The sequence below is a fragment of the Clinocottus analis genome, unplaced genomic scaffold, assembly GCF_023055335.1.
Source record: "Clinocottus analis isolate CAN_PGR_092001 unplaced genomic scaffold, fCliAna1.0.p SCAF_2, whole genome shotgun sequence".
In the NCBI taxonomy this organism is placed as follows: Eukaryota; Metazoa; Chordata; class Actinopteri; order Perciformes; family Cottidae; genus Clinocottus; species Clinocottus analis.
Window position 1 is genome coordinate 21,615,901 of NW_027175931.1, and position 14,673 is coordinate 21,630,573.

At 39.7% G+C, this 14,673-nt stretch overlaps 2 protein-coding genes across 5 annotated transcripts; both read right to left on the reverse strand.

Moving 5' to 3' along the window:
* Positions 1-3,419: 3,419 nt before the first annotated feature.
* LOC137790580 (transcription regulator protein BACH1-like) lies at positions 3,420-9,097 on the reverse strand. 2 transcript variants are annotated; one of them, XM_068584957.1, is made up of 6 exons: positions 8,971-9,050; positions 8,528-8,763; positions 7,822-8,069; positions 5,874-7,025; positions 5,583-5,789; positions 3,420-4,659 (listed from the first exon to the last, which is right to left on the reverse strand). In XM_068584957.1, the coding sequence occupies exons 3-6, from the start codon at positions 8,050-8,052 to the stop codon at positions 4,291-4,293; spliced, it is 1,959 nt and encodes a 652-aa protein (XP_068441058.1). In that variant the 5' UTR covers positions 8,053-8,069; positions 8,528-8,763; positions 8,971-9,050; the 3' UTR covers positions 3,420-4,290. The 2 variants fall into 2 exon arrangements, with proteins under 2 accessions (XP_068441058.1, XP_068441057.1); XM_068584956.1 differs by lacking the exon at positions 8,528-8,763 and having other exon boundaries at positions 8,971-9,097.
* Positions 9,098-9,187: 90 nt separating this feature from the next.
* usp16 (ubiquitin specific peptidase 16) lies at positions 9,188-14,657 on the reverse strand. 3 transcript variants are annotated; one of them, XM_068584954.1, is made up of 18 exons: positions 14,447-14,657; positions 14,165-14,231; positions 13,854-14,041; positions 13,660-13,763; positions 13,450-13,562; positions 13,149-13,369; positions 12,956-13,051; positions 12,725-12,855; positions 12,526-12,613; positions 11,962-12,043; positions 11,754-11,845; positions 11,620-11,673; positions 11,365-11,532; positions 10,500-11,247; positions 10,282-10,376; positions 9,997-10,083; positions 9,742-9,883; positions 9,188-9,646 (listed from the first exon to the last, which is right to left on the reverse strand). In XM_068584954.1, exons 2-18 carry the CDS (start codon positions 14,223-14,225, stop codon positions 9,528-9,530), a joined length of 2,589 nt encoding a protein of 862 aa, XP_068441055.1. In that variant the 5' UTR covers positions 14,226-14,231; positions 14,447-14,657; the 3' UTR covers positions 9,188-9,527. The 3 variants fall into 3 exon arrangements, with proteins under 3 accessions (XP_068441055.1, XP_068441054.1, XP_068441056.1); XM_068584953.1 differs by having other exon boundaries at positions 9,189-9,649; positions 9,736-9,883; XM_068584955.1 differs by lacking the exons at positions 13,450-13,562; positions 14,165-14,231; positions 14,447-14,657 and having other exon boundaries at positions 9,189-9,649; positions 9,736-9,883; positions 13,854-13,977.
* Positions 14,658-14,673: the final 16 nt, after the last annotated feature.

Sequence of the window (14,673 nt, forward strand, 5' to 3'; positions counted from 1 at the left end):
ATAATTGGCGCATTGATGTTGCAGAGGAGAAGACACTCAATATCAAGTCGAGAACTTTTTATTGATTTATATTCTTCTGATGTTCCTAACATTGGATTGTGTACTTTTTTGTTGAACTAATGTCTGTCATATGATGAAAGTATATATGGATCCATTTTTTATGACCAACTTGATGGCTGATATCTCTGTGGTCAGTGTTAGCCTCGCGCTCTTGGAGCAGACTGGACTTTTCCTGTAGTCCAGTTTAAATCGCGTTTGCCAATTTTATTAGCATATATATTCTCTTCTTTCGCAAGCGAACTAACATCCAGATGTTTTTATTTCTAATCCTTGTTTCTCCCCCTCACCTTCTGTTTCCTAATCCTTGCTACCCAAGTACCGTGGAGTCTGTCTGTCAGAGGATAATGACTGGAATTATTGTGTAAAGTAGGTAAAAGGGACATACGTAAACCCATCCATCCGCTGCCTTCAAGCGCTTATCATTGGGAGGAGGAGGGTGGGGGTCTGGAGTCAATCCCAGTTGACATTGGGACACAGAGGGCCAGTCAATCACAGGGCTAACACATAAACACAAACCACCATTCACACTCACAATCACACTTTACGGGGGAATTTACGATAAACAATAAACCTAACATGCATGTCTTTGGACTGATAGAGGAAGAAAACTCACACTAACACAGAGAGAACATGCACACTCGACTCAAATGGGCCTTTGCAGGTTTGAGCAACCTTACATATGTCACATATATAAACACTTTATAAAATATATGATGTATTGTGTGGCCAATTCAAACTGAAAATGTTTCATTAGGATCAATAAAAAAAGGAAAAAAAAGGGAGCTGCAGAGAAATGACAAAGTGTGAAATCTTCATCTAGATTTTTGATAAAAAAGGAAATACAAGCTCTGACACAGAAGACATATCAAGACAGATACAGAGTTCAAGGGGGCTTTGCATTAATCTCACGTTGTAATGACAGTTTAAGGTTTTGGTATTCTGATGAATTCCAGGATTGGACTTAAACTGCTTTCATTTTGTTTGCTGGTCTTTAATCTTCTAACCCTGCGTTCTTAATCAGAACTCAGAGCAGGTTTTTAATCTCGCATGAATGAGGCCGCGGATTAAGGGCCTCTGACCTTGCCATGCCGCACAGCTGCTTCCTCCTCAAATCAAGTTTCTCTTCCTGTGTAGCTTGCAAAAGAGGATAATCTTACTTTTTGCACTACAATGCTCCAAAATCCAAACTGTGAATAAAAGACCCAAACACTGGGGAAGAATCCTAATTTCTGAGGAGGGTATATCAAAAACAGGTCCAATTCAAAATGCTTTGGGGCGCTTTGGTATTTGAAGGTGATGCCAGTTGTGATAAACATCGACTTGAGGATTGTCTACAGATGTGTGTCATGATATGGTCTCTGTGGAATTTCATCATCTAATCCTTTTGACTATGATTTAGATACAACACGACTTTTCAAAGCTTTGTTTTTTTAGTGTGTATGAGGGTTGACTTCTGAAATATAGGTTTGAGTTTGATTGGTGGCTTCGAGGTTGCCTGTGTAATTACCACTGTAACCTTCAGCACTGTGTTAAAGCAGCTATTTTAAATGTCTTGACCAAATAGCTTCTTCACTGTTAAAAGTGCCTTTGTAATGCGGCTGTTCTGCTTAATACTAGTTTGTTTTACCAAGCCTGATCCAAGCTCTTCTCCACTCTGAAATAAGAGTGAGCGCTCAGACCGGCGTCATTTCACATTACAGCTCCCTGCACTCCATTAACTTAATACGTTTAACAAATCTTTATCCTAGTTTGCTATTTCAGCTCAATGATGGATATACTGTAATTACACTTTCAATATGAAACAGGTCTACAGACACAGAAAACCACCAACAATAGAATTCATCTTTAGTTGTACCATGATTGCTTCTGTGTTGCAACTTATTCTGTTCAAACTTGTGTGTCAATTTCATAGCATTGCAGTCTTATTTATCATACAAATATTTACAACAACAAGCAGCTAAAACCAGAGGTGGGGAAGGTGGCTTGTAATGAGTAAGTAAGCATCACGCTCAATCAATCTGTTTCTTTTGCTAGTAATTATATGGATTTCACTTGTGCGTCGATTTAAAATGGCTTACATGGGCATCAATGTGTTACAAATCAAATAATAAATAAATAAAGTCTACTAAGGCTGCTGTGACGAAAGGAAGAGGACTAATATTATGAAATACTTCAAACTGTATGACTTTCTTATTTTCATTGGATGACGATGAAATAGTTCAACAACAGATTTCAATGTAAGTTCTTTGAAACGTAACCACATGCATGCTGCCGGTAGCTAAAGCGCTGCTCTTGTCAAAGGAAGCATCAGAACCTCGTTTCTTATATATCAGATTTATTTTAGCAATTTATGTGCAATACTTTATCATGATTAATGGTAAACCTGTCAGTCCAAACAACACCACTTACTGGTACCCAAAATAGTAGTAGACATTCATAGCCAAGAGAGGATTATCTGCCACAGTTTTGGTACATGCCAAACGCAGGCTATTTACGCAACAGCTGCAGGTGTCGTATGTGGAGAGTTGGTTTAATAATGACTTGTTTTTGCTGTTTGTTTAAATAAAAAACCCAATGATTTATAGTACAATAAATAAACATATTCAAACACTGCATTTTATGTTCCACTGTATAATTATAAGTCTGTGTTAGTTTGGGGAGGCATCTTCCTCACATACATATTACATCTATTACTCAGTTTGCACTGCTGGGTTACAGGAATGGCTGTCAGGCACACTTAACTTTATCCAACTTCCTGTCTGCACTGTTACTGCATACATTCACTCTTTATAGTTCACTTTATCAGCCTCAACTGAGTCTGCCTTTAATTTCCACTCTTGATTTAGTCCCATCTATAGTCTTCATCATGATTATCTGTCGCACTGCAGATCAAATAATTGTTCATTTCAAACTACAAGATACAAGCAGTATTATTACCCACGATCATGTTGCTATCCGGTGGTTTACATGGAGCTTTTTATTAATCCATGTTGATAAAACATCATCCTTGTGTGACCTTTAGGAGACAGTCATTTTGTTAATAGCTGTGCAAGAAGTTCTGAATCAGTTTCCTGTTCCTCATTTACAGCTCCATCTCAACTTTCCAGTTTGTTATGTTGATTACATCATGTTCACCATTGATGACTAAACAGTCTGACATCAGTGACACTACATGTTTCAGGTTGTTTTTTTTTGTTTGACAAAAGTTGTATCTCCGTTTGCAGTCAATTGAGGGTCAGTATAGCTGATGAGGTTCATTGAGTTGCACTTCCATCTATTGGCCAAACTGTGGTACTGTGCATCATTGGTGGGTGGATATTATTTCTGTTGATAGAAAAAAACAACGCTGAATGGTACAAAATGTTGTTTATTTAAATCTGTAATCCATGAAAGCATTTAATACAAAATACTCAACATGAAGCCAGATGTAAAATAATGCCATCAATGTGGGGTCTGGGTTAATGTGCAACAGTGCTTGAGATCATAAAAAGATTGCCTTTATCTGCCTGTATTCATACTATACTACCGCATAAGGCACGTTTTGCATCAGATATCATAATTTCCTGTGCTCCCCTGTAACACTTTAACTAATCCTCAAACATCAGGAGAAGCTGACAGTTGTTCATTAAAATTATGTACTGGCATTCAAATAATGCTGCTGAGAATACATGTTAGCTGTAACAATTCCAATAGAAAGAAAAAAAAGGTTATTTTAGTGCTGCACATAATTAATCAGAAAAACAGGATAGTGGTAGAAAATACATACAGTGTTAAGAATAGAAAGATGATGAATATAATGAATGAGCTCAAAAGAAAAGAAACATCTTATTTTCATAAATGTGTTAATGCTTGTGTAAGAATTATTTCAGCCAACAAAACAGTCAGGTTATGAGTTTCATTTAGAAAAACTTGATTTAATTAATTAAACTTAATTTTAAAGACGTCCTCCTCATTTAAAAAATGCAAAACATTTGGGATAAATTTCTGCACTTTCCAAATGGCGAACACTAGATTCTGTGTTTACCACAGTGAAATGCATATAAGGAATACCGCAAAGGACATTTTAAATTGTTCTATGCCACTTTAACATACTAATGTCCGACCGAAAATCATTCAGTAAAATACAGACAAGCGTATATATCCAGAAAAGGGATTGTAGTATACACTCAGACTCCACCGCCTGCTCTGTGGTCCTGCAAGGTTAGAAATGACAATGGAAATTAAGTCCAATTATAAACTGGTGTTCATGTCCAAGCAGGCATTGAGCAGAGATGCAGGGACAGAAACTGCCTCCTCTGTCAGTGCGCCAGCGTCTGGTGCAGCAGTTTGAACCGAGTCTGCCGGTGGCTTGCTTGGGTCACACTCTGAAGAATCAACCACTTTGATAGTGATCTGGGACGACTCCTCTTTAAGCAAAATGCGAGGGGAGGAGATGGTGGAGTCAGGTGAGGAGACCTTGGCAAGAAGCTGCAAGTGGTCCTGATCAGAGCCGGTTTCCAAGCTAACGCTCTTACATAACCCGCACAGACTCTGACGCGTCTCCTCCAGGTTGTGCACCAGATCGGTTCGCTCGTGCAGCAGCCGGTCTTTCTGACTTTTCTGTAGGGAGAATGACAGTTAAGTGCACTCACTTCCTCAACTCTTCATCATAAAATGCCTTGTTTGGTACAAAAAAAACAACAACCTGAAGCTAACTGTGAAATTAAAGGGTCACGCAAAAGGTACAAATCAAAGGATCTTAATTATTATGCTTCTTACTTCCATTTCTATTATTCCATCAGACAACAGTATCTAAAATTCAAAGGCTCGGTCTGGTCCAGTGTGTAAATCTGTCAACCTAAATCTACCATTCAAATGTATAAAAGTCATACAGAATTTACAGCCTGGTAATATCATCGAAGGAGGGGGACATGATGCATTCACATGCTGTAACAAATAGTTTTTGTCTGGTGTTCCTCATCTAGACATTGACATTTTGAGTAAAGTGGTTGATAAGTGCACATTTTGTTCAGGGCTACTCATATGATAACCCTGCCAGTTAGCTGTGCAGCAAAGGCTACCGCCCCCCCCCGCCCCCCCCCACGTTACCCCTCCTCAAGCTACGCACATTTAAAAACACTTAACAGTAAAGGACTCAGATAAATAAAGCGCATTGGAGCTAAAACAAAATATGTTTATGCATTATCATTATGGTGTTTTTCATTACTTTTCCAATATTCAATTCAATTCATTTTTTACAGCCCAAAATCACAAATTTGCCTGAGAGGCCTTAGATAAATTCTCTTGGATTTGTGTTCAAATGACTTTGTATACTGACCTCTAATGCTTATGGTAAATGAAGAAAAGGGGCAAAGAGGGGTGGTGGCTGTGCCAGAAACCTTTTTAGCAGGATAAAAGTACTTCCATCAAAATTGCTGCAAATCATACTCACCAATAGAGGCCAATAATGGTTACGAAGCTACAAAATCACATCATGTTCTCCAACATTTAAAGAATATAAGATGTATTAAAAGGGAACTTACTAATTTTTTGATTTCACATTCTAGCTGATATATGCCGTCTAGTTTTCTCTTTCGGCAGCGCTGTGCGGCCACACGGTTTTTGCTTCGTCGACGAACATCGTGGACAAATTCAAGCTGATCTTGAGTCAAGTGATGGTGTCTCAGCAGCTGCTGGAAGGCACTGCGGCTCAAGGTTGAGATCTGCCCCACAGGAAAGGGGAGCTGGATCTGAAGAGTACATTGTTAGAGTTGCATTTATTTTACTTAATATCAACTATTAAAAACCAAATATTAGCTGTGTATCGAAATGACCTCTGCTGCTCTTTTGTTGTTGGCTTCAGTATCTCCATCTGTGTCCAGGTCTGAGTCGTCCCCAGAGTTGAGGGAGGAAGACATGGAGGGGCTCTTCTCTGACTGGGACAGGCTTTCGGCGCATGGGGCCGGGTCATCACCCGTCTCAAAGTCCCTGAGGAAGGGACAATCGCCTACACTGGAGCTCAAGTCCAGCTGTTTAAGCCAATGAAAGTCTGATGCTTTTGCAAGATTGTTTTGGTTTATTGGTTCCAGAGGGAGTGGTTGAGCCTGAGATGGACATAGGTCGGACCAAAATCCCTTTGCCAGATGCTCTGCTACCTCCCTCTCCACCCTGCTCCTCTCCCCGTTTCCCTCCTCGTGACATTGAGAAGATATTGTAGGGTCTGTAAGATCACCTCCCATTTTCTGTTCAAGGCCAGTATTACTCTGCTCTAATAACTCATGGCAATCATCTGCCTCTGATGTGCTGAGTGGACATGAACCAGGGTGGCAGTTGGTTTCAGCACCAAGCGTCTCCACAGTCTGCTCAACATCACTGACTGCCGGATCAATGAGTTCAGGCAGATTCCTATCCACTGGGATTGACGACTCACAGGGTAAGCCACAATCTGCCAAACTACTAACATCGCCTATATCTAAAATGTCTGTTTCACAGAACTGAGAGAGATGATCTACTTTGTCAGAGTCTGGGCATGGCAAAGCCAAGATGGGGCACACACCATTTGCTGTTAACTCCAAAGATAAGGGGGGCATTTGGGGCCCACAATTCTCCAAACAAAAGTGTTCTTCCCTGCTGTTTGTCTCACCCTGTATACTCTGAGAACACTGTGATGGGAAATCTGTTTGTTCATCCCCTCTTGAAGGCACTGAGCTGTGTGACTCCAATGATTTTGGTTGGCCGCTTTCTGCGCCCATGCTAAATCTGGCATTGGGATCCCGGCTCAGACAACAGCCTCTACGCCTGACCTCTTGTGACGTTCGTTTGCCTTCAGAAAACTTTGGGATGAGGAAATCAAAGCATGCCGACTCCAAATCATGAAATCCTAAAAACTCAGCACTGCTGTGAATGGCATGAATGTTTTCTTTGGTGAAGGGTAGCTTTGATGTGTAGGCAAATTGAAGCAAAGGTTCAAATCCCCCAATCGTTACCTGGAGGGAAAGAAAGGCAGCTGTTAAGATTGCATAAAACATCATACTGTCAACATAATAAACTAATATGACCAGCTAAGGAACGTTGGCTATTCAGATCATTAGGGCTGTTCCATACATGCCTTGAAACATATAACTTGTGTAGTCTATACAAGAGCATAAAGCTCATTGGGTACCACAAATCAATAAAAAAAAACAACGCTCAAAACAGCATGGTGCTATCCTATTCCCAAAACAAAATTATTATTGTCACAGACTTTGTTTGTGCTGTATGTTTGTGCACAGGCATGAGTCACATTGCAAGGGCTGCAAATTAGACCAACAGTCATGTTGCAAAACAACATCTACTGCTGGACAAAATAGATAGTGCAGTGTCTGCATTTTCCATGGCACATCTTGCAGAAAAGCTTCCTACTCCAAGTGTTGACAATTTGGCCTTGTTCAGAAACTTTTTAGTGGCTGTTCTTGCTTCTACACTCTGCATAAATATATTGCAGCTCTCAAGTTGTAATGTAACATTTTAGCCATTCACACATTTTACTTGGCAGCCTCTCATTGGGGAGCTCTCTGCTTTCAGGAGGCCTAAAGTGCCTCATTAATATTGAGCTGATAATGGACAATCTGAAGTGACTTGTGTCATGAGTGTGCTCAAGTAAAGAAATGCCTTATATCCTTGCCCGGAAAACTTGAATACTCATAAATAAAAAATTGCAACAGTAAATCCACGCACAGATTATTGTTTGTGTCAGTGTTATTTTTTTCCACAAATCCTCAAGATAAACAGCAGCACACCAACCTCATCAGGCAAGGTGATGATGGGATTCTGTCTGGTGACCCGGCTGTGAAAGTATTCACTGCAGGAAGCCAAGACAGAGCAGTGGGCCCGAAAACTCCTGTTTTCTACCACCACTGTCACGTCGCACAGCACATCCTGCTGCCTCTGATCATCCAGACACTGGAGAACATGGGCACTGTGCACCGCAGACTGAAAGGTGAACACTGACATGCGAGGCGCTTGGGAAGACATGGTTTAAAAAGCTCCACCTGTGTGACAGAGGTAGCAGGGGGAAGTCAAAAGATATCAAACACCATTTGTCAAAATGTACCACAGTATGGGTTCTAGCTGCAGTGATCAGTCAACATTTAATCTGTCTGTTGACAGAAAATTAATCTGCAACAATTTTAATTGATATTTCATAGATAAATTGATACTGAAACAATTGTTTGTTGCAGCCCTAGTGAATTCAGTCCTTAGCAAGGGATGTTTTGCATCATATACACATTTTCATAGGGAGGGTAAATATTTCAAGGAATCTGATCTGCTTCTTAGTGGCATTACTAAAATAACTCAAAACATATACAAAGGTAAAAACTGTAATACAACCATGCAAAACTAGTGCAACTGGATGTTACTTTTTTGTTTTACTGTTGAATAACACTTTGCCATAAGAAGAAGTACATCATTATTAATAGTGTTTAACTGGTCAGCATAAAATACCTACCTTTATGCAAGACACTGTGCCTTCTCATTCAAAACAATTGTATGCTCCAAACTCTCGAGTAAAACATATAAACGACGGTGAACATTGTACAGACTGGATTAAATTAGGTAGACAGCTGTCTGACGAAACGGAACTCAACGTCCATTGCTCCAGCAGCCAGGATAGATTTCATTTTAACTTGGGCAGCAAGTTAAAACGCTGACTCATGTTTAGCCAAGTTACAAAACCAATTGGGCCTGCGGGAGAGGCGCAACGATTAACATCCACATTTCACGATACAAATGTAGCGTTAAGGGTTGTAAATAATACACAAACGGAACGACTTTACGCTAGGCTCGGTTAGCGACTGTACCGAGCGAACACATCTTCCGGTTGGCTAAAAACTAAAATATTTCTCAACAGAAACTTGTAATCATTTACAAAAAGGCTAAATATTTACTGACCTGTCATGTCAGCTTGATAACATTGCCATTGGTGAGTTTTGAGTAAAGACGTTTCTATACATCCGGAAGCAGACTTTCCTCTCGTCATGTGACAATTGGTCAGCACGTACTGCGCATGCTCAGTGAAAGCACCAGAAAAACAATCCAAACCAGGGATCAAAATCCAATTTTTAAGCATTTCATTATGATTTCATTACATGGCATAAAAATAGACAAATATGTTTTACAAATTTATGTTCCCCCAACAATTCATTTTCCTACTGAAATTGATTTTTGTAATGCGAACAAATCCAACACCACAATCTGTCCAATGTCTATTCTGACATTCATTGCACACCTTACCATTTTCACTGAGTATGAGAAACATACAGCAGTTCCTGTTTAATAATTGAAACATTGTGTGAAACCCTTGCGATGAACATCTTAAACTTTGTTTCAAATGTTCATTCTGTGTAATCAATATAATTTCATCACAGTCACTGACAAATCCCTTATCCTGTGGAGCAGAAGCAGCAAGTCGGTTTGTTGGATTTCCTGAGTAATGAGGCACCATTCGATCAGAAGATTCTTTCATAGAAGAGGAGGTAGGCTTGGCAACTCTGGACTTTACTCTGGCTCACAGGCTGAACACTTGTGTCGCTGATATGGAACCAGGATCCTCTGGGTGGCTCTACAGGTCCTAAGTAGAAGTGATGAGTTAGTTGAGAGATCCATAAAACATTAGAATCAAGTTATTATTCTATTGATTGTCATGCCTACACGTGCCTTCAGCTGTAAATCCGTTGGATGAGGTGTTATGGCATTCAGGTCGCACTTTCACATACGCTGTGTAATGACCCGACCTCATTGTTCCGCTGTGCTCTACGATGCCGTACAAACTGTACAAAATCTGAGATTCTTCCCCTGTCAAGTTCTGTTTGGAAACAACTCAGGTTAATGCTCAGAGTACAATAAAACAATGATTCATTTAACATTGGTTTATACATGAATTAATAATGAATAAACGCTGTCAATCCCAATATTTACCTTGCATTTAACCGCACAAAAGGAAGCTAGATCCAGTATCAGGGGGAATTGGACATGTCTGTTCACCTTACAAATGCTGTATCCATTCTAGAGGGAAAAACAAAAGTATCATTAAAATTCCATTAAATCAAGTGCTTCACTACATTTTAAAAAGACAAAAGAAATGTCTCAAGACTAAACAAAGCATTATTCTCTTTAAATATTTGGATCACAGTTGGGTAAATAACAACTTGGCTGACAGGATAGAAAGTGTATACATGCTTAACTGTTCTTCAACAGTCTTACCTGTTGAAACCTTTTCAAATGAAGGGTAAGCACTGGTGGGGGAGAGGAGACCAGCATTTGCTTCAAGGCATCAGTGTAGACATTCTTCTTGGATCCTAATCAAAGCACAAATAATGAAGATGAACTTCATTGATTAACAAATGTAAAAATGAGTTGCATAGAGAATAAAAAAAGAGCTTGTTTTGTGGTACCCCACTGCCCAAAAAAACCCCACATACCTCCAGCTTTGTCTTTGTTTGACTGCCGTTTCGTGCAGGTGACACATAGCAGGCTGTTGTTCTGCGTAAGGGTTTCCACTTCTGTGAAGTGAAAAAGGCATGACTGGACTGAACACTCCTGTTTCTCAGGGGCTTTCCTGGTAGCCAGAGTGCGGAAGGCCAGCTCCGGGTCCTGACTTACTACGGTGTACCCTTTAGCCTCCAGTGGCTCATCTTCACTCTCCATAGTTGTATCCAAGGCATCAGGTTCTTCTATGAAGGCCTCATCCAGAGTTACTTTTTCCATTTCACTCACCAGCTGTGTGTCCCCTTCTCTTTCCTGATCCATGTCAGATATATTGTCATCGTCTAAGACGCTGTTCTTTGAGTGCGTCTCGTCTGATAAGACGGTGAAACGATTGCCGACTGGTGACGTAGTTAATGAGTCGCAGTCGATCACCTCATTTTCCTCCTTCATCTTCTTCTCATCCTCAGCCTGCTTCTCTTCCTCCTCCACCTTCTCCTCCTCTTCCTCTTTGTCCTTTTCATCCTGGACTGGGTCAAGGTTATTCTGGTCCTGTTCAGACACACTGATTTCTGCAGACTTCTCCTCACTTGGTGAGGCCTCTTTGTAAGTCTCATTGTCAGCATTTTCCGTGTCCTTTGTGTCTGCAGTAGGATTGGTCTGTTCATCACTTTCCATGTGGCCCGGAGATGAGAGACTGTCCAAGGTGACTCTGTCCTCAATCTTCTGCTGTCTCTTTTGATGCTTTAAGCCAAGAAAATTAAATATGTTTATTCTGCACAATCATTCAACATGCATCCATTAAAATGATGAATTAAGGAAAAAAAAATTGAAACACCTCTTTTTTTCAAATTGATGTACCTTAGCCTGTTTCTTTGCTTGTTTCTTTGCTTTTTTCTGCTGGTACTTGCTGCCAGACCCAGTGGGAATGTCATCATTCCCGTTTGTCAAAGCAGGGCTGTTTTCGTCATCCTGGCTCGACTCACTGGTGTTCCGAACTGCTTTCTTCAGGTTCTTCTTTCTATACGCCTGCAAGATGTAGTCACAAGAAGGAAAATGCGTGCAACTCAAATAAAATATGAACAAGCAATTACTCGACAACAAAACAATCTTTACCTCATCAGAAACAGGAAGGGAAAGGTCCAAAAACATCTCTGTGACCACAGACACCTGTAAGTTCAAAGCATGCACATTTAGCTTATTGACATAATACTAACAGGTGATCCTATATTTTTCGCCACAATACATACCGTTTTACACTGCTGACACATTATAGTGCTGGTCATTTCCCCACCAAAAACTTGGTCCACAATGTTTTTTGGAAATCCATTTTTTTCGTACTCTGAAATCAGTCATTCATTGTTAAAGGACCATATTTAACTATTAGGTGTAGCAATATTGGACACTTTTTAATTTATTTTGCTTAAACTACTTTATTAAAGTATGCCAGTTACTTACCTTTAACTAGTGTTTTCAGCTGCTGTCCATCTGTGCCTTTTTTTGATTCTTTCAATGCCTCCATGATCCCTGAGCTTACTCTCTGTCAATACAAAGACAATCTTTAAATGTAAATTATAAAAATGACCTTTTCATAAAACAAAAGAGTCTTGTATAAATAAGATGTACAATATTTTAACAGAATATTCATTTCAGTTTTTTCACGCTGATTGCATTCTTGTTCTGTGAAAATGGACCAACCTATCAGAGAACCTTTCTAGGAGAACAACATCCCTCAGTTCATTAAATGAGAGGGAACAAGTGCTATTTAGCCACAAGTCTTTGCATTACACACATAGCATGTCCTTGACTTGTGACTTTAGACTTGTGAATTTAGAATCTGAATGACTTGGTGACAATACGCCTGAAACACTGGGCAATACATATCAGCTGGCTCTTTGTTCATTCTCAATGTATTCACTGCAGTGCTGTTCTGCTGTCAAAGTGTAACACATAGCCATTTGGACAGTTAGATATTTCCCCAATGGGATATATAGAGAGATACATTCAAAACTAAATGTTTACTTTGATCTCTTCAGCTCGCATGCCATCCAGAAGGTAGCGTAGCAGCTCCTGGCTGTCTTGCTGCTGAAATCCTTTGAACCTGGCAGCCCTGCAGAAATAAGAGGTGACAATGAAGAACACTTGATGCAGTGATGCTAGGAACTACAATTTAAGCACATCTGAATGGCTGAGCACCATCTCAACTTGTAGTCACACTCACTTTTTACAAACTTGTGTGAACAACTCCCGCGGTGTAACCACACCCTTTTTAGATTCCTGGATCTCATTGAGTAGTGCACACATAGCCAAAGTCAGGGATCCAGGTTGACCTAACTGCATTGTAATAGGTGCCTGCACACATAAGAACAAAAAGTATTTAAGTAATACAATGTGTAAATTAGACATCTTTACATTTCATAATAAATATATTTAAAAAATAATGACAACTGACCAGATCCGAGGAGGCATCAGGTGTAATGTTAAGACTAATACTCTCTTTTGTCACTTTGCTGAGAGTCTGTCTTAAGAGTTGTGTTTGAGAAAGATTCTGGAAAACACAATGACAGCAACAAAAATTCACAACTATAATTCACGACTTCTCTCATTACAATTCAAGATTGACATCCTATAAAGCACCATCTTACCTGAATGACTGAATTAAAGAAACACGTGTTTCCCAGGTTGCTCAGTCCCTTTACTGAAACCATGTTGTCTGCAGATGTACCAGATTTTTTTGATATCTCAACACTCTCTTTCTTGGTGTTTTTCTTTTGTTGACTGTTGTCTACATTTTCCTCACTTTCCTCTGTCTTTACAGTCTCTGTCTTCTGATCAACTTCCAAGGGGCTGTCTTCTTCCTTCACTCCTAAATAACCAAATACAACATGGTGATAGAGACATGCACATCCAACAGTACAGTTAAAAAATAATAATAGATGGGGTTACTTTTCTGTTGTTTTTTGATAGGATCTGCAGAATTGAGCTTTTTTAAGTTGGTCACCAGCTGAGCCAAATGTCCAGTTCTAGAGTACTGGACTTCATCATCGCATATGTAACACCTGCAAGTTTGTAAACACATCAATAAAGAACAAGAACTTCTCAATTAAAAACACAAAGTATGCCACTGTCATTATCACACAACAGCAACATACTCACCACACACTCCAGTTGTCCAAACTGATAACCAGGCAATGTGGATCAGACCGAGGAGTCTCAAAATGTTTATTGGCATGCTGGTTCTCGGAGTAGCGTCCACATCCCTGGTAGAAGAAAATGCATCTGGTTATTTAGCAAAAAGTCACTTCATACACTTTACAAACCTGAATGATAAATGGGTTGAATAAACTCACTATATGGCCACATTTCAAGCACATCCATATGGCTGTTGTTTCCTTTTCCTCATCAGCATCTTGTGGCACGGTGCTGCTGCTATTTTCTTCATGCTTACAATCCTGGCAACTCGTCCAATCAGAATTCCCTGAGAGTTTCTTTAAAATAGTTTGATCTGTTCCCTTTTTTATATGCCTGCAGGATGGACCTATAAAGATAGAAAACATGTGTAGCAAGGTCACCCGAGGCCTTCTACGGGTTGCCATATGTCATGAAGACGGTGATAATGTTTTTTATATTCTATAATTGCCTAACTTATGACATTATTTACCTTCCATGTCAATGTCATCGTCCTGTGTGGAGCTCTTGTCCTTCCCCCTTTTCTTTCCCATTTTCACCTGACGTTAAACAAAATTAGAGATGAATGTAAATTAGACACAGCAGTTAGCTGAAGTGAAGCTATGTTTGACTAATAACGTATTCCTAATAATATAACTACAATGCTGCTTAACACAATTGAGTACCAGTACATTCAATAAAAAACACACACAAAAAAACAAGTAATGTAACGTTTAAGTCAAAGACCAACATCCTCAAGGTCCAGTCCACTTACTGCCACAAACGAAGCCTCAAACCTTCAGTTTACAGTTTTGTTCACTTTCTATGGATTAATTCCTTCATCCAGAAAAAAACGGGTAAGAAAATGGGTAAAAAAGAGGATCTACAACGTTTCAATTTATCGAAACACGTTCTATCCGTTGATTTGGCTGAAAAATCCCAGCTGACACATGCAGACAACAGAAGAACAGAAATGTGACGGTAGTGGCACCGCTGTTTAGA